Source organism: Serinus canaria, chromosome 6 (genome assembly GCF_022539315.1).
Source record: "Serinus canaria isolate serCan28SL12 chromosome 6, serCan2020, whole genome shotgun sequence".
Lineage (NCBI taxonomy): Eukaryota > Metazoa > Chordata > Aves > Passeriformes > Fringillidae > Serinus > Serinus canaria.
Window position 1 is genome coordinate 26880957 of NC_066320.1, and position 20268 is coordinate 26901224.

At 38.8% G+C, this 20268-nt stretch overlaps 1 protein-coding gene across 1 annotated transcript in view; it reads right to left on the bottom strand.

Moving 5' to 3' along the window:
- NRAP (nebulin related anchoring protein) overlaps positions 1–20268 on the bottom strand; it is a 47264-nt gene that overhangs the window by 16713 nt on the left and 10283 nt on the right. Inside the window, exons 10-26 of the mRNA XM_009087178.4 lie at positions 19845–19949; positions 18001–18117; positions 16529–16633; positions 15502–15609; positions 14699–14803; positions 12303–12401; positions 11748–11852; positions 10432–10539; positions 9499–9600; positions 8782–8979; positions 8457–8561; positions 6090–6188; positions 4973–5077; positions 4418–4525; positions 3484–3795; positions 2331–2435; positions 168–266 (exon numbers count right to left, since the gene is read on the bottom strand). Of these exons, the coding sequence (XP_009085426.2) occupies positions 168–266; positions 2331–2435; positions 3484–3795; positions 4418–4525; positions 4973–5077; positions 6090–6188; positions 8457–8561; positions 8782–8979; positions 9499–9600; positions 10432–10539; positions 11748–11852; positions 12303–12401; positions 14699–14803; positions 15502–15609; positions 16529–16633; positions 18001–18117; positions 19845–19949 (2085 nt within the window). The remainder of the gene's footprint in view (positions 1–167; positions 267–2330; positions 2436–3483; positions 3796–4417; positions 4526–4972; positions 5078–6089; positions 6189–8456; positions 8562–8781; positions 8980–9498; positions 9601–10431; positions 10540–11747; positions 11853–12302; positions 12402–14698; positions 14804–15501; positions 15610–16528; positions 16634–18000; positions 18118–19844; positions 19950–20268) is intronic.

The following is a 20268-nucleotide window of genomic DNA, read 5'->3' on the forward strand; positions in this document are numbered from 1 at the left end:
AGTTAGAAACATGCTCTTTGTGGGATGCACCACACCAGAATACAGAAGTTTCATGGTTGCAAAGGATAATCTCAGAGAAAGAAAGAGAGAGAAAGCCAGTGCTTCAATCAGGTCGTTCAAAGAGGATACCACTCTTATAATCATAATGTATATACATTATAACTTACATCCACAGCCTGGTTATAACTAATTCTAGCCTGGATCATCTCAGGAGTGTCTTTAATACTGGTAAACTTCAAAGCATATGGATGCTGACGGTACTTCTTCTGTTGAGCAGAAAAAGATCAAAGCTGTGAATTTTGTGCTGCTCTTTCATGCTATTTGAAAGAGAAAAATCATAGGTTGCTGGAGATTAGAGTGAATTTGTGAACATAATTATTATTCCTCTTTCCTCATCTTTATGTCCTAGGTACCTTCAGATTAATATTTGTTTCAATTCAACAATAACCTTTTGCCAATTAGTCCTTAAATATAAGAAAAATATTTCAAAATCAGGTTCTGCTTGCCTTAATACTCCAGAACTCAGGATTTTAAAATCTTTTCTACAATACTTCAAATAGAGTATGACCAATTGCATTTTTAATTTCCAGTTCCTTTAAGCAAGAAATGATAGACAATTGCAGTGTGTTAATAATGGCAACTATTTAACTTATTGGTTAGGTGTTTAGGCTACCTCCTTAAACCTGCAGCAAATCTGTGCAGTCCTTGACACAGTACCTAATTGTTATGCAATATCTTCTAGATAATTATATTAATTTTGCTCGCTGTTAAGGACTCATAGTAGCTTCTGAGAGCTTCTTGGTCTTGTTATATATATATAATTTAGGTGTAGGAAGTTCAGTGGAAAAATGACAATTTTTCCATTTGGCCAAATCACTAAAAGCTTCCCTTCCTGCAGCGGTTGTCTTAAATCCATCAATACCTTTATCACTTCTACAAATAGCCCATAGTAAATTTTCCAAATGCCTGAGATAAACTCATGGCTTGTCATTTTCTTTAAACTGAGCTGTGACCCACAGAACCTTATTTGAAGCATCTTGACCCTTCGAAGACTAAAAATACCAATGTAAAACACACAAACACTTTAAAGTATTATAAACTTATACGTACTGTTTTGGTTTCCAAAAGTAATATCTTAGAACTGAGCAATCTTACTGAGTTTAACAGGGAACAAAATGGTTTATGCTTTGTCTTAATCAAATTTGGAGACAAAGCAGAGTTGACCAGAACATCTCTGCAAAAAATTGCTAGAGATTATATCCTGGCAATTGTTTTTATCAGGATTAGAAGGACTGGTCACTACATGTATGAAAGGACAAGGCTCATAGCAACTTAACATTACTTAGTACTCACAAAAAGGTTGAGATTAACAACCTAGGGAGTCAAATTTCTACTCAGCAGTTTTTACTACTGAAACACCCAAATGGAATACCTATACAGACCCACAGTTACAATTCCAGCTGGCATTACTGTAGCAGCTTTTATAAAGCTACCTTGTTTGACACTAGCTGAGGATCTAATTTATTGTGTCTATAATATCATCCTTCTTCACAGTGGATGATTACATGGAGAGAAAAAAAAAAGTGTTAGTAATCAGTCAGTTGTGAAAGGATGACTGTATTTTTCTGACACATCACAGATTAAATGGACACATGATTCCTGCATCATAGTTGTTGCAAAATCACAGGATTCAATCTCTTACAGCAACAGATTTGGTCAGCAGGACTACCTCTGAAATAACAGAAACAGAATGCTATGAACCTTTTAAACATTTCCACCAGAACTTCATTTGAAGGCCTTATGGGACAGGCACAAAGTGTTCTAGAGTCTGACTTCTCCTGTAAGTGGTATTGGTTATAGGGAGAAATAAAGATGAAAACTACTTGGGCTGATAGATAGCTATAGACAGAGATATCTATATGAATTTCAATAGCTAGCATGAATATATATGAAACACAAGGAAGAAGGAAATGTGTATCTGTTACAAAAGGAGGCTCTGGGTCCAATGGCTCCATCTTTTCATCATCTCTCTTGTTTTGGTTCATTAAAAAGGTAGGCTAGTGGGTAGCAATTGAGCACTGTTTGATTGCCATTATTATTCATAATATCATTTGTCACCTACTTTGTTTTTGCAAAGGCTATATGGACTCCTACTGGCATGTGTTTGGTATCTGGTTTCCCTCTAATTACCAGTCCTATCCCGGGTTTTGAGGGCTTTCATGTGGTATGCCTTCTTCTTTCCCCTTTGAGTGGAAATTATTTTAATTTTATACAGACATTTTGCACGCATTATGCAGCAAATTCTGTTACATGCTGTCATGAAATCTCACCTCACTAATGAGTTCTCCTGCCTTCTTAGCCTGTTCCACATTTAATGACCCAGTGGCTATCCATCCAGCTCCTTTCATCCAGTTCAAATCTGCTCTGTATCGGTTCTGACAAAGAAAAGAAAATGTCCTATTGTTGCTGTTCATAGACTTAAAATGCCATTAAAGGATTCAGACATCTCCAGAACAACAATGAACTCAAATTAGTGCCTGCTTTTGTTTTATTCACTATTGTACAGTTGCAAGGAAAGCAAAAATACACAGAAGGAAGTAGAAGCATAAGGACTCACCAGCACTTGTGCAATATGCCTTGCAAGATAATTTTAAAAAGTGGTTACACCTTACTTTTGTTTGCAATTTTTACTCTAATTTCAGTTTTATTGCATATGGAGCACTCTTTAAAAGATCATCCATGACTTCCAATAAAAAGAAAGTGACACTTAGCATTTCCCAAAGCATACTCTTTTTTTTTACTGGAGGGAAAGCATTTTGGTTTGTTTGTTTTTCCATGCATTTCCTTCCTTCTTTAAGGAAGAGAGCACAGGAGCAGTTTTCACTTTCCTCTCAAAATCTCTCCTGCAAGCAGGACTGCATTTCAAATGCTTGGCTGTAAGTCAGATTTCTCAAGGATGTCACAAAGGTTTCAGCAGCCATACCTCAACAAGGCCTGTACACATTTCTATCTCAGTCTCCTTGAAAAGTTCTGACTTACAACCTCAGAATGGAAAGTTTAACTTAACTGTTTACAGTATCAGGCAGTTCATCTGATGGTTACATGTGGTCTCCATACGGAATTTTATCACCAGTTTTATCACCATACAATATTTAACCTCCCTGCACATTAGGAAACAAAAATAAATGTATATCATATAGGGATCCCAGTGTTTTATTAGCATTTGAAGTAGGCTTTGAAGAAGCCATGCTCATAAACGGAGTTATAACCCTCCTCAGAAACACTGCATAACTTAAATACACCTTTTGAGGAAATAAGTGGCTAATATTTACTGTTAATATTCACTGTTTATTAGCTGAAAAATAATGTGCATAAAGATGTCATGGCATTACAAGCATAAACATCCGAAAAAAGTCAGCCCTAAGTGGGGCTGAGAATGGTCAGGGTGAGAGAGGGATGAAAGAGGGGAAGCTCTGGACTTACATCACTCTGCAATCCGTAGGCCCACTTGGCCCATGCCACTCTCCTGTCGGTAGGCAGGGCTGTGTACTGATGGAGAGACGTCTTGTATCCTATATCTGTGGCCAGATTCTGAGCCTTTTTGGCATGAACAAGGTTAACCATATCCATGGGGATCTGGAACTGACTCTTGGTGCCCTCAAAGGCTTTCTTGTACTCCAGATCACTCTGCAGCTTTGACATCTGCAGGGAATGAGCCATCTGCGAATCCTCCTCCACAGCTTTTACTCCAATGAGCTTACCCTTCATCTTCTCATAACCCTCCTTATATTTAACCTGTGGAGAAGAAAACAGACCAAGAGTTAATGATTTAAGCTGCCAAACTGACAGCTCTGCTGGGAGTAAAGCAATGGTCTGCCAGTGGTATGGCATGCTGGTCCTCACTACAAGCAAGAAAAAAGATCATTTGCAAAAGAGAACTGGAATGCCTTAGAAATTAGTGTCTCTAAAGAATAAGCCCTTTCTTGATAATAATATGTTCACAAAAACCTGTAAGAAATATTTTCTTTTTGGTTCTCTCTAGGAAAAACAACATTCTTCAGGCACAGAGGTCAGAAGGTTCTTTAAGGAATTTTCTGGCCAGGCAGAGATGTATTAAGTTATGATGTTTCTCAGGAGATTTCCACTTCATTTTGAGTTCTAAAATTCACCCTCGGGTCAAAATGAGAATAGGAAAACACAGTCAGCATGTGGGGAAAAGCTCAGAATTGCTCAGAGCAACCCTTCTGACTAATTACAGAATGCCAATCACCCAGACAACTCCTCCATCGCTCCTTAGCATGAATCGAGTGAGGGTGGCTCAGGGCACTGAGGCATATGTGACACATCCCCAGCACTAGCAGCAACCTGGACTGTCAGCTGTCCTGAGAAAAAGGAGGCTGATGGAGACCATACTCACATCACTTGCCAGATCCCTCTTTGCCTTAGCTGTCAAGAATGACAAAGCATCCAAACGAAGCACAAATCCTTTTTCCTTCTGTTTCTCCCAGCTACTCCTGTAGAGTTTCTAAAGAGATGACAACAGCACAGTTTCTTTATTATTATCAATCCTTTCTATTCCTTCTATAGTCACAGTGAAAGCTCTCAAGTAATGAGTCCCTCCTGCACTCCATGCCCAGAAACAGTATGGCTACAGATCAGAACCTGGTGTCTTCCCTTAAAAATTCTGTAACTGCAGTTACTGCAACCCCAATATCTCACTGGTTCCAGTGGGACTGTCAGTGTGCCACTTGCCTGGAAGCATGTGAAACATGCACAGCTTCAAACTCTACAAGTGGCAAGTCTTCAGAACAGCAGATGTGACCACTGTTTATTAGGAGCATGGAATTAAACTTCAAGTTTTTATATCTAAAACATGAGGAACTTCTCTGAGAATGAACATAACTTTTACATAGAGAGCAATTATTTCACAGCAGCTGTAACTATTCACAGGAGTGAGGGAATCACACGGTACCTCACTGATATTGGCAGCATTTGCTTTGGCCAGCATGAAGACAGGGTCATCTTTGCTGATGGTGTACCGATGAAGAAACTGCTCTTTCCCTGACCTGTAGGCAACCTGTCCACAGGAAGCAAAGCAGGGTCAACAAGCAGTACTCCATGCTTCATGTTGAAGGAATAGTGGTTAAAACACCCCAAATATCCAAGGATTTGTAAGGGTTAACTTATTTGGGAAAGTTATTCTTTAGCATCTTGAACTTTTGTGTTAAATATGGAGTTAAAAACTGACCACCAGAGTCAGGTTGACTAAACTACTCACAGTTAAATTTCAAGGAAGTTGTGAAACAGCACATATATGAGGACACTTTCTTTCCCAAAGTTAGCTACTTATCTAGGTATAAATCTGACAGCAATTCATATTCTATAAAAAATGCATGCAAGAACACATTTCACCCAGTGTTAAACTGCAGCTACTTCTTGTTAATAGGACACAGAAACAGAGAATTCTAGGCATGAAATGAAGAACACTAGCAATCGAATCTGCAGAGAACATTTGTGACCTAAATGTAATTGCTGACACAATACTCCAGTGGGGACTTACATTACAACTTTGATTGAAAACATCAAGGATTTTTTATGATCTGAGTAGAAAACACCCCCATTTTATATCCCAGGGCTACAACAGCAGAGAAATTAACTTCTCTGTTTTAGCCCATGAAGTTCTTGGAGGAGCTGTGGAAAACTATGAAAATATGTCCCATTCACATAGTATTCCATTTCTTACATCCCACAGAAAAAGACGTCCCTACTATAAAGCTCAAAATCTATGGTTACTGTTCTGTTTTCAGCACACACAGAAAGGCAGCTTGTCCAGCACATAAGAGATAAGCACACAAGAGACTCCCAATGGTGCTTGATTTTTGTTGCTGTTGTTCTAGTTCAAAGAATTCAAGGAGAGAATTAATCAAATAAACAAATAAAACCCCCTAGAATTAATCTGAAGAAACTTTATATATTGAAAGGCTTCCTGACTGGGGGCTCTCTTACCATCACACTGGTGTACATGTGTCAGGAATGACCACATTATGCCTAAGCTGCTTGCAAAGAGACAAATTCAGTCAAGGACTCACATCACTTTGAAGTTCCTGGCTTTTCTTGGCGTGCTTGATCTGAGAACTGTCAGCCACACTGGTGAACTTCAGAGCATCAGCCTTCTGCCTGTACTTTTTCTACAGCAAATTAAAGCAAGTTACACAAAATTTTCTACAGTACTTGCCCTCCCCCAGAAAAAGGTATCACTTCTTAAAAATGCATGAGTGATAGAGCCAGAAGTGCCCTGTAAATTCCCAAGACAGCTTTAGCACAGGAATGAACTAAGCTTCCAAGTACTACCTACTGCTGGTATTTTGAGGTGAGGAGGGCAGTGCAGAAGTGTGTGCCAAATGCACTGCTGCTGACACTGCAGGCATGGAGACCTTTGGTGCCAGATGTGCTGTCTACATACCTTACAGGACCTGGGTTGCACAACAACCAGTGAGTGGCTTTCAACCTGGACATGACTTAAATCAGGCCCCAATAAAGCTGATAAGCCACACAGTCCGTGTTACTATCTCATTTCCTTACAAGACGCTTCTCAAGCACATGCATGTGTGGTTCAAACCACTGAACATATGTTACTGAGATATTTTTAAATTATTAAGATGATAATTAAATTAGAGCAAGCAGTTTCAGAGTCCTGAAAGCAACTCGAATTCAAAATCTTCCCCATCCTCTCAAAATCTTCCTCTTTTCAAAGCAGAGCTAGGCATTGACATTGCAGTCAAGCCTTTCTGGGATGAACAGCTATGAGAGGCCTCCACTAGGCTCAAGTCTCAGATATGGGAAAAAATATTGGTTTTTATTCATCTTCTGGTGCCACTACTTATATAAAATCTATTTGATTGGACAAATGTGCATAGAGACTAATATTTTCAGTTTGGTCCATAAGACTGTCCATAGTTTCATTCCATTTTACATTTTGTTTTACATCTGAAAGATTCACGGAAGTGAATGGAAAACTTTGACTTTATAAGGCTTTAGAACAGGCCTGGTTTAAATTAATGTCTTTGCTTCAACCTTTTGTACCACTCATTTGAGAGCAAGCTAAGCATCCTTTCTTTCCTTGAGATGGTACAAGGAAATGCAGGACTCTGTTTCATGACCACAATGTGACCGGGGAGACCAAGCAAACTCTTCTTGTATCCTCTAACTGAATTCTTATTCTACCAGTTCAGTCATGAAGTGGGGCATTCCACCCAGAAAGGCTGTAAATGCAGTTTTTTTCATTATCTGGCATTTCAGGAGAGAAATTCTTCTGTTTGAACTGATGGGTGAACAGATCAGTTTACACTCTGTCTCTGCTAGGGGAACACAAAACAGAAGTTAAAAAAGCATGCAGCACTTCAAAGAGGTGCTCATCGCTTTATTTCAGAATCCTGGAAGGGAGGGCGGCAGATTAAAAACAGCATGTTTTGTCACCTTGCATGGAACACAATGTAGTGACATCCTGCAAGGAAATGACAAAACACCAGGCTTGGTATGGCAGAAGAGATCTCTAAAACAATATCCACCAGTCTCCAGGTCAGGTGACTGGCAGCCGTCTCGTGGCCTTGCACAGCGCTGGGATGAGAAGGCAGATCATTATGGATTAAATATTTGTGGAAGTGATTATTACTACAGCACACCCCAGAAGCAGATGTCAGTGGCAAGACACCAGATCTGAAGTTGCTGCTCTTCTTTTGTTTCTAAGACGTATTTTTTCCCCTTAGAGGAGTAGTGAGAGGATGTCAGAGACCCAAGGTGTCAGAGAGTCTGATCGCCAGCCTTCTGCTCCTCCTTCCAGAACTAAGTGGGATTTTATCCTTCTTGTCAAACTTCCCCTAATTTATTCTTCTTTCTGTTCTCTAGTTTTCCTATCACTAGTGAGGCTGCTCAACCATAGCTAAGAAGCTGAGGAGGTTTACTTCCATAAGGTTAATGGCAGGGCAGAGCCATGAGTTAATAAAGCAAAAGCAATGAAAAGCAGGAAAAGCTGAAGCTTGCAGTGAAGTCCCAGCCCCTGCTTGCCAAGGAGCAAGGAAATTTTCAAATATGGCTAACAAATATCTAATTTTTCAATACTGCTCCTTAAAGCCATTTTGTACTTCATGCAGCACATGAAACTCAATGGAAATTCAATGCTGATCTGCAACATGGACAGGAGAATGAAAAGAGGAAGCACAAATACAGGGGTGTCTATCTCACAGATTATTTTGATAATTATATAAAGGGAAAAGGTAATTTTAATCTCTAAACCAGGATCTTTTAAAGTATAGAATTACTAAATTATGTCCATCACTTTTTCCATTTCTCAGATATTCCTTGTTAGGAATCCCTTACCTACTCCACATAGTGTAATGGAATAAGTGTGCATGAACCTTTGAACAAACAACAGACAGAAGCCTGAGATCTTTGCTTACCTCACTGACTAAATCTCCTGCCTTTTTGGCTTGTTGGATATTAAGACTTCCTTCTGTGATACATCCAGCTCCTTTCATCCATGTCAGATCTGCCCTATATTGGAGCTGCAGAGGAAATTACATTTATTGGCACAGAGAACATGAGAATAATGTCTGCAAGTGAACATGTGCACCCGTTCCAGTTTCAAAGCCATTGCAAAGACATTTTTAAAACCCGTAACACAATCAGACAGCATTCATATGAAACAAGAATTACCATCAAATGGGAAAAGTTACAGTGTCTTGTGCTGTTTTTAACAGTTAGGCTGGGAGAACATCATCTTACATCACTCTGGAGATCATAGGCCTTCTTTGCCCACTTGGTCCTCATATCCTCTGGAAGCACAGTGTACTCATGGAGTCTTGTTCTGTAATCCAAGTCACTGGCCAGTGCCTGAGCCTTCTTGGCGTGCCTCAGGTTTATCATATCCATGGGCAGATGGAAATGGGCCTTGCTCTCCTCAAAACCTTTTTTGTAGGCAATCTAGACATAGGAGTGAAAATAGATTGTCTGTATCACATATTACAAAGCTGTCTCAAGTCACCCCTCTTGTTTGGTCCTTATGCAGATTACACAAAAAAAAAAAACAAAAAACCCCAAACACATGTAGAAATCAGGCCCCAGAAGGGACAAAACAGATGCCAGAGTAAATTTTCTAAATTCTAGAGATATTTTCTCTATTATAGTAAATCTTAAACATAGCCTTACAGACTTGAAAGCTCTGTGTAGAAGTGTTTATATTGAGGTTTTAATATGATGGTATTTCATTCATATTGAGGTTTTAACTGGATGTTATTTTTCTGCCCCAAAATAAAAGCACCATGGCCCAAAATCTGCTGCTGTGCAATCATTGCAGATTAACAGATGGTGAAGGAAACTAATTTTTGTTAAATGCTTTCAAGAATTTCTTACAGTGAGAGCAGTAACAGTGGTAGATCACACAGTGTTGCTGAAAGCTTCGTAATTATGAAAAATACCTTTTGAGTAATAAAAATAATTTACCTCACTACTCATCTTAGCCACCTTCAGAGAGTGCAAAAGTCTTGAATCCTTGGTTTCAGTTGCTTTTCCTTTTGTTTTTTCATATTCTTCTTTATATTTAATCTGTAAAAAAACCAAGTGTAAATCTAAGACTATTTCCAATTACCCATGAAATAAGCAATACATTTTTAACTGGTGATTTGGATGGTCAAAATTTAGGAGAGCTTAGTCTGATTCTCTCATTGTCATTTCAAATTTCCCAGATTTTCTCAGAAATTCCAAAGATGCAAGATCACTCTCAAGTATGAGATCTTAAACCTCATTCTTTAAGGCTCAGCCCTCTGAGGTGAACGTGCTTATAAACTTTAATTCTTCTGATTAGCTAAGTTATCTGGCAGAAGAAAAAATAAGAAATCAATCCAAGCAAGGAATTCAAGACTTGATTTTTTTAATGAGATGGGATTTTAGACTCTCCACCACTGCTGAACACTTTCCAGCTGCAGAAAAAGTAACTCTCTTTTCTGCCTCTGTACAGGTTAAAAATCTTGATATAAGTTGTTTAGAAAGCTTTTGTTTGGCATTTTTTTTCATATATATGTGTTTATGTTAAGGAAGCAGACTAAAGAAATATGCATTCCCCTTGTAGTAGATGATAATACTATTTTTGAGGCTCTAAACAATTCCAAACACTGAATTTCACTATGGGTTTATTATGTAAATTCTGCTTCACTCTGAATCTTCACACTAATCTTCACGATTTTAAAAAATTAATTTTTGGAGAGTGAAATTTCCCAGCAGAATCTGAGAAAGTTTCCAACTGCTCATTATCCATTGGGAAAAATGGACAGCCAAATGCAGGATTTAAAAATCCAGGTGAAGTGAGCTATGCTTTATTTCCCTGTGCTACAGCTACTTATATAAAAGAATAATTCCAGGTTACTAAATGTAACATACATCACTGGCAAGATCCCTTGAAGCTTTGGCAGCAAGCAAAGGCAGAGAATCCAGTTTCATTTCAAAGCCCCGGCCCTTACTCTTCTCCCAGCCTTCTTTGTACTTAACCTGAGAAAGGAAAGACAGCAACATGTCACTAACACAAACACAGGGTTTTCAAACAAACATGGAAATGACTCAGAGAAAAACAGAAGCATAAATATGCTCAGTCCACAAACTGGGGCCTTCTTAAATCACAGTTCATTGTCATTTTGAGTGAATTAATTGTCTAGGATTGAGTCGAAATTTTATTCCTGCAGTTCACAGCCACTTGATGTCCCAGAACATCCAGCAAAAATTCTCAATTTCAGACAGATATGGAGGAGGGGGGGTTTTTCAAAATTGCCTCTGCTTATGTCTACCTATGAAATTAGTACAGATCTATAGGAGCTGATCCATATGCAGAACAGCTCGTGCTGAGACCCACACAACACTCCATTCATTTCAGGATTTCTCTTTCCCATCCCCAAACTGTAACCAGTCAAGTCCCACACACTGAATCTGAAGGTGCAGTTCTTTACATGTCTCTCATGCATTCAAAAGGAACCCAGCTGGTGTGCCCTGAGACCACACAGGGTGAAGCAGAGGTCAGAGCAGCATCCCTCATGGTCACAAGATCGTCTTCAGAAGCACACTCATGAGCCACACTCTCTCACAAACACCAGTGACATGCACAAAAATCACATCCTTAACTTCTGAAAGTTGGTGGAATTTTTTTAAGTAATAGTTTTTAAGCTCTTTTTCAAGATTCCGTTTGAAATTCCATTAAATCAAGATCAAGTATGCCTTCATCCATACTCTGCATGCACATAATGAAGGTAGAAGGTTTTCAGGAAGCCCCAGCTGCTGGATTTGGCTTTTTGCATGTTTATATTTATCCTGCTCCTAATCAAGCCCAGCAGTGGGCTTGATCCAAGTTGGCTAAGTCACTGTTTCTTTCCATTGACTTCAGTGGATTTTGAATTACTAGAGCAGTGCAAATGTTGGTTCTTCATACAAATTTCACCTCAGAAGCAGTTAATTTTGTAGAGTGAATACTGATTTACTGATTTAAAGAAATTTAGATCATCAGAAAATATCTTGTAAAAGAAGTTTAGAGGTTTCACTGCCCTTGAAATTGGATCTCTGTCTATTCTGGGCACCATATTTCATGTTGTTTAGTACAAAGCCAAATGATAAATGCTAAATGCTTCCAGAAAGTGTGTCATCATCTTTATATTAATTTCAGTCTATTAACAGCATCATGAATGGCAGTATTTCCCCAGGGTTTGACTCACCTCACTGTATAACTCAGCATTGGCTTTGGCTTTCACTAACAGTGGTACATCCTGAGGTAGAGTGTAATTTGATTTTGTCTTCTCATACTGGGCTCGGTAGTTCACCTGTGTATGTTGAAAAGAATGATTGCTGTCAAATTTCAAGTTATTGGTGCCATAAATTACAAATACACTCATAGGAGTTTGTAATACAAGTATGAAGGCAATAAGGCTAACTTTTACCTAAGCAGTAGGCAGCAGAAATTTATTCTATCAATAAAAGAGTCACTGATTATCTTTAAGTACAAAAGATATAATTTGAAACCTTGCCTTAATAAATACATAGAAAATAATATCTTAAAAAAGCACATTGATACAACTCTTAAAAGTGGAGACAAATCAACTGGTGTGCTTGCCACATTTTGTAAAGTGATTTTATTCAATATGTATTCTTGGTTTGGCTATGCATCTGCTGAAGAACTGTCAAGAATAAAACACGTAAGACTACAAATGCTATGAAATTAAATTATCTCATCATTCTAATAAACAACAGGGGCTAACGATGGGATAACTTACATCACTGAGCTGCTGTGCATTTATTTTGGCTTGTGCAATCTGTGGAGTGCTGGCCACAGAACTGTACTTCAGCTTGTCTATGCTTTGCCTGTAGTTCACCTAATTTAAAACAAAATTTTAAAAAGATTTAGTAAAGGAAGAAATGGTCAGACTGGAAAATGAGAGATTGAATAGATGAAGTTTTTCTGACTAATACTCTGGATAAAACATTACTAAAACCATAATAAATAGAGCTGAGGGAAAATGGCAGGATCTCTTGGATGAGATCTGAGTTAGTGCTCTGAAAGTTTCCCTGTCTGAGGTCACAGGTTTTATCCCACTCTGAAAATTACTTCACTTAAAATCCCTTCCTGTCAAACCCACATTTTCTCACAAAGATGCAGAACCAGCTGCAAATCATTGCTATAAAACTCATTTTCTTAATCACCATTTAGTCCATTTTTATCTCTTGCAGACAAGAACTATTGTAACTGTCTATGAAGAGCTCTGTCCAGTGTACCACTGGGTAGAGCATAGAATTCTCTTTTACTTGGTCTTTACTGAGTTTTAATGTAATAAATTAACCACAGAATTTCCCTGTGTGGTCAGAATTTTCTGTGGATGCTGAGAAAAGAAAAATACATACTTATAGTACAAAAAAAGTCATTTTAATGTCAGCTAACAAGTGGACTGGAGCCCATTAAATTACTAACACATTAATATGGTAGCAAAAACAATAACTTATAAAATAAATATTTTAAAGCCCCAAATTATGCATGATTAAAAAAAATCACATGATGCTTTATTTCAAACCTGTTGCTGCAAAAGAACTCATTGCTATACTACAAAACACAATTATTATTCTCTGTAGGCCCTTATTAATATTCAGTGCAGTTAATCACCACTTTGCAAACACTGCAAATCACATTGTTTAAAACTAGTTTCTTAAGAACACTTCTTTCCAGTAAAGTGGAGCATATTTCTGGAGACTTTGAGTTACTGAAACTATTTCAATGCAAACCTTCTTATCTCCCATATCCTCACATAAACTTCCTCATTCTGCCAGAATGATAAAAGCTAGGGAAAAAGACCTGAATTATCTCAAAGGTCCAAAGTGATTAAGGTACTTAAAACAGTGCATTTGCTTCCTCAGAGACAGAGAGAATTTTAATTCCATGGAAAAGGATAATTTCTTTTTAACTGAAACTGTGCATTTATTGCTACTTGTGATGCTTAGTGTATGAGAGAGGTGTATTCCTAAAAGAGTTCAGAGTAAGCATGTTGGTTGTTTGGGAGTGCACAAGTCCTGGGACTAATTCAAAATCCTACATCAGGACTGGAGCAAGTGAGTCTCTGTGGCCAGTGGAATTGTGTGTTTCAAACCCTGATGCTGACTGTCAATTGTAGAGCCACTAGAATTGCTGAAATGTTTTTTACATTTTGGACATGAACTTATGCTTACCTTGAACTCTTTAAGAGCACAGCTCTCTCACACAATAAGCAATCAAACACTGAATTTTACTGTTTTCAGCTTCTACAAAGGCAAAGCTGAAATTGCTGCTGTAGAGGGAAGAGTTGATCTTAGAGTTGAAGTATACCCAATACTTCCTCAAAAGCATCAGGGCTCCCAATTCTAGCTCTTCATGCTACCATCCATGTCTTGGAAGAGTGTTTAGGCCCAGACAAATCTCACATAATGTTTATGACCTCTCTAAAGCATACTGCTCCTGGTTTTTTGCAATTCCAGTGCAGAGACAGGGTGTACATGCCTTAGGAAGTCAGAAATGCCCTGCAGAGCTGCTGCTCTCTTCTGCTGATTTTCTAAGCAGTGCCTGGTGTCTGTGCTCCTGACTGGGGCACAGGGTGAGATGCCAGTGGTACAGGAGATCAGTCAAGCTTTTAATGCTTGTGAGAAGTGAAGGCATCATACTTTCCCTTCCCACAGTCAGGGGCCCAGGGGCTCCTCTCTCAGAGCCACAGGCTGGAGGAAGGTTCTTGACCAGCCCATTCCCCTCCAAAGGGGAGCACCAATCCCCAGGGAATTCACAAGGATTCACAGAGGCTGATTTAGTCTCCCTGTGCTTTCAGTGCTTGATGCTGCTGCTGAAGCTGCCCCAGGGGGGGTGAGACTTTTGCAGCCCAGAGCTGGGATAGGGCAGAAGTGCTGATTTCACATCACTCTACACTCCGTGCTGAACTGACACCAACAACAGGACAGGGCAGCACTTTCCACTGCTCTGAGACCTCTTGGCACTGCTCTTTCTTTGCTCTAACTTTGTTAGCAGTGGCTGTTGGCTCCTGTCATTAAATCATCTTTTGACACAGGCAATCTATCACAGTCTCTCCTACAGAGAGATGATGAGCTATGTGAGCCACAGGGGGAAAAAAAACAAAAACAAAACTATAAAATTATTTACATCTTTCAAAGGGACCAACTTTCTTGTTGTCTGGTATGAAGGAGTGAGAGTAGCTGGATAATTGTAGTCAACACCATCATGTTTGTAATCAGACTTATAGGCTATCTGAAACACAAGGAGAACAAAAAAATCAGTCTTTTTTTTTCAGCTGTCATTTGTTTGAATAATTATCAGTCAAGAGGAAAGGAGAAACAATAATATTAATATTAAATGCAAGAAACAAAGTAAGTTCAATGTCATGAGTGACAAAGAAAATGAAATTATTTGCATAGTTTAGCCACTAATTGATTCTTTTTCAGCTTCTCAATTAATCCAATGCCAACAGTGGGAGCATTAACTTAACTTCCACCTATGACACATCTCTTTTATCTTTCTGCTTAGTTCTCAAGCTTCTTACAGATTTGTAAATAATGTACTTGAAGGAATGGTATGTAATGAAATAGCTTCTTGACTAACCCAGTAAATTAAATTGGAATCCAGAAATCTTCATTAAAGACTGTTTTTTCCAGCAAAGGTCTGACCCTGGGGGTGGTGGCAAACAACCTTCAGCATCCTACTGATGTCAAAGAAAACTGAAGGATCTCAGTATGTTGCCAGATCACTGAAATTTCTTATTTTAACTTCTTCCACACAGTGAGCCATAAAACAGTACAAAAGGGTTTCCAGAATTTCCCCTCTTCTCAACACATCAATCCATCAGATTCCCAGTGCCGTATGATCTAAAGTTTTCTATCAACTTAATTCTGGAAAAACTGAAAGACAAGGAGGCCACAAGCACACAAGTGTGATTAAAAGGGACTCACATTGCTTGCCAAGCTGCCAACTTTCATGGCATGGAGCATCCTCTTGTCCATGCCAATACCCACATAGTGACCTTTCATCTCATTCTGGTAGGTTTCTTTGTATTTAAGCTGTACCAAAAAAAGAGATAAAAATACTCTGAGAAAATATATTCAGCTTTTCTACTGAAGAGTTTCAGCTTTTAAGAGTTTCCATATTTTACAGCAGGGAGAAAAATTGTTATAACTCTGGTCTACTAGTGCTGCTCCAACACAGGAACTCATTAGTCCACAGCAGCCATGGTGTTTTAAAAAATAAAAGCTAAAACCCTCAGTGAGTTTCTTTTACTACCAGATATCATTTACCTGCTCTTCATCCCACCTAAATGCCACATAAAGAAGATACATCTGTGTTTCATCAGAAACAAATACTAGAACAAACTCCCAGTGAGACAGTATTTGTACATTAAGAAATGAACAAATTTGGGTTGTTTTGGTGCATCTTTCAGCAATCCCAGAGTGGGGGATTTGACAAGCAAAATTGATCATTCAGCCACCTCAACTGTATGGAAAAATATTTACTCCTCTGGGATTTTAGAGAATGGTAAGAGGCAGCATGAAACAAAATTGTATTTCATGAGGAACAAGAGGTTTAACTATTAACACTGATAATTTTCACACAGTTCCTCTCTGGCATGAACTCTGGTGAAGATCTTCTGCCTGCCTGTCCAGTCAGGAGATAGGCATGCACAGTGAAATAAGTAATAATTATGGCAGACCAGAGTAACAACTCTGCTACTTCTCTAGATCAGCAGTACCTGGTAAGTGACTTTCTTCCAAACAACATAATAGTTATTTTCATAATCCTAATTTAAATGAGCCCCAGCTATACATCAGGACACACTAGTATAACTGTTGTACAGAAACAGACTAAAATGAGTTGTAATCACATTTCCAGCACACATTTAAATGAAGCACACACTCACAGATGACCTGAGATTCCAGCAGCTACCAGGGCAAGCAAGCCACACACCAGGTACTGAAAACTTACATCACTGGTGAATTTTGAGATCTTGCTCATATTCTTGAATTGTGGAGTGTCACAGTAGTTCATGCTGTAGCCTTTGTGGTTTCCAAGATCCTTCTTGTACTCCACCTTAGTGACAAAAATGCACAATGGGAAGCTGTGGTAAAACCTTAATCTCCTCTATCAAGTTCCTTCACACACTTTTTATTAGGCAGACCCACTGCTCAGAGATTTTGACACATGGTGTTCATCAGATGGCATATGATGAAAATAATTATGAAGAGAATATTCATATACTCAGTTCTCATTTTATAGGCAAAAGAAATGCAATTTCATCCTCTGCAAACTATACATGACAGTGACAGGAGGGAAACTATTAACAAAAACAATGATATACAGAGAAATTCTAAGGTGAGCATGCAGCAAATGAACATGTACAAATGTGCCATGTACCAAATTCCAGCAAGACCTCAGCAAGAGCTTTTGTACTCTCACAGTCATTCCTGTTTAAGGAACTGAGCCTGTAACAGCTGCAGTGAAAGACTGAGAGATGAGAAGAACTCAGCTTGCTTAGCTGTGGAAATCAAAGGCAGAGAGAAGAAAATGATGTATTTGTAAACCCCTCAGAAAAGTAACCATGCAGGGAGAAGAACTTTTTAAACTAAAGGACAACATTAGCACAAAACACAGTGGTAATAAAGTGGACAGGAATAAATGTAGGCTAGGAATTGGAATAGGAGGATTACACAGTGCTGTGTTGAAGCAGCAGGAACCAGGAATCATTGGCCCAGGAGGCCCCTTCCAGCCCTACTTCCAGGGGTTTTTCATTATTGAAGGTTTTATATTTTGACATCTCAAGAGTGTAAATTTTAAAGTGCCATGGGGAAGTTCTAGAAACTCACATTTATTAATAGTTTTATAGCTGATATGACACTATAAATAAATTAATAATTCAGAATCTACTGAGAATTCTCTTGCAATCTTCCCTTATCATGCAGAAAAAGAATCAATTATCAGTGACTTGCAGTCTTTCACAGGATGGAAGAAAACAGAAATCTGCATAACCAGAATGGTTTAAATTTTATCTCTGTTCTTATTTTTTGATTATTAGAATACCCTCTGAGACACTCTAAGCTGCACACCAAATTCATCCTAAAGCTTTATATCTTAACATCATATTAAAAGCACAATTCAGGTTTGGGGTGGGTTTTTTTTTCAGATTTCAATTCTTCACATGGTCAGAACTAGAATCACTCTCCTGGGGTTAATTTCCCATTCTTTCATAGAGATGATTGGAAGGGCCAGAAGGCTGCACCTAAAGATCTGTTCTTGAGCTTTTCTCTCCAGTTGCTGTGCTACACACAGATTATTTTTGTTGTGTACAATGCAGTAAGAACAACAGCTTTTTTTTTTAAACTTGCAATCCTTACTCATCAAACACAGATGTTTGTATGAGCTGCTCCCAAACTTGTTAAGAGATCAATTCAAGCCCTTACCTCACTGACAAGCTTGTTAACACTTTGGGCTTGTTTAAGGACCAAGTTGTCTTCAGCTGTTAGGGAGTGAAAGTGAGCTGCACCTTTCATCTTGGAAAGATCTTTCTTGTATTTTATCTGAAAAGAAGTAGGGAGAATTATAAAATAGTTGTGCACCTTTTCATCCTTACTGTTTAGACTGGCTTTGTGAGTCAGGATAATATCTTCCCTGTGCTTGCTTTGATAAGTAAATGGAACTTGCCAAGCTGAAACACTGTATTTACTACCTTGAATAACCCAAATAAAACCCCAGAGCCCTTCACAGTCCCTCTCATTTTACTAGATAGCATTTTTTATACATTTTTGACACAGACTGATCAGCAGTGGTTGTTGTTCATAGCTTGAACAGATTTCTAGCAGATTCTTGGCTGGAACTTGTGTGCTCTTCTATTAATGAAGTTAATCCCCAGTACTTAATTTTAGCCAGAGGATTACTGATAGTCATCAAGCAGACTGCAAACTTTTCCTTTTGTAGAAATCAGCTTTTTAAAAAAGCTGTATCCTTTTGTACCTTTAGTGGGTTTAAGGGAATTATATTTCTCTACAAAATCAAGATTTAAGTAAGGGATTTCTAAATTAAATTTAGACATCAGGTTTTTGACATAAATTGGACTTGGATGGGTGAAGAGAGGTAGTACTTGGCCTTTTATAAATTATTTTACATGAATTACAATGCAAAGTGGCTTGGGTTTTTTTTTTATTTTCCAAGTCTGCACACATTTCATCAGGCTTTAAAACTAGGTACTGTAAGTTGGTAAGTACTGTAGTGTGCAAATGTTACTTCCATGAAGCAATCCTCCTCTTCCCTCTATGTATGATAAATTAATGAGGAAACAACTGACCATTAGCATTTTACTGTGATCTTTATCTGGGAAGGTTAAATATTTCCCATTTAAACAGGGGATCCCTGAGTTTGTCATCAAACTGGGATTGGTCACAGAGGATTTGAGGTGTTTAATGTCCTCTCAGTGATAAGCTCAGGTAACAGAACATGACTGATCCTTTCACTGCAGTTTGCTGCTGGTGTCTAGCCCACACTAACACAAGCTGAAAGGCTGCACCATCTGTTATCTCCCCAGAACAGACGGAGCTCATCAGCCCAGGCAGCCCCATCGGGGACAGGCATCCACACCACAAAGTTGTCACTCACAGGAGCCCTTCAGAGCAGCCACAGGGCACTGACCCACAGAGTGACCCATTGTTTTGTCCCTGCCAGAAATGGTCTCCCCATATAGGGCTGAGGCCCTCTAATGGATGGGCTGGATGCAGGAATCACACACCTCACCTCTTTGCCAATTCTTTAGTTTACCACCCAAAACCAAAAACCACATCCCAGAAATAAGCTCACTTTTGTCAAGTGACAGTGTCACACTCTCTGCTTCTTTTCCTCCATATGACTTGCTTTGTGCTGGAGGCATGATACATCAAAATATCAAAACCAGTACAGTTCATTCATCCTCCATTTATTCACTACTGGGAATACCACAGTAGTCCACAGGATGATTAAGGCAGTTGAAGGTTTCATTAATAATACAGGTGCAGATTTGCCAGGAGGGCTAACCTAACAGTAGGGATCCCCATTAGTTGCTACATCCATCTCCTCCCTCATGCAAGTTGGAGCTGTGCCCCCTTCTATTAATGGATATTATTAATCCCCTGAGCCATCCAGTTCCCAGCAATGCAGCAAAATGTCACTTTTGTTTACTTCTCAAGTGCAGTTTTAGCATCCTCCTCCCAGGCACTGCTCTGACAAACTGCTGGTTTTAATTGTTTATGAACTGTATTGATTCAGGTTTCATACTTACATCACTTGCCAATTCATTTGCTTTCTTGGCATTTTGATAAGCTGGAGTGATCATAGCAGGAAAGCTTCCTTTCCCTCTGCGTTCCTCAAACTCTTCCATATATCCCTGAAGAAAATTCAGACTGTTTAGTCACCACACATGAGCAGGTGGGGCCATGGGTTATTTTACAAAGTCCCACAGTCCTTGTTAGTAGGAAGGTTCATGGCTTCAATGATTTTTTTTCATGAAAAAATGACCAAAATATAAGAATAAATGGACCTGTTAAATTACCTAAGCCTCTGAAGCTACCTGTGCTGCATTCCAAGAGAAATTTAGGTGGCTGTAAGCTGTGGTAAAGATGGCATTCAAGTGTACAAGGACATACACCTTTCTGCTCTACCTCATTTCTCACAGAGATGATATCTGCTTGCCTCTCTGTTTGTCA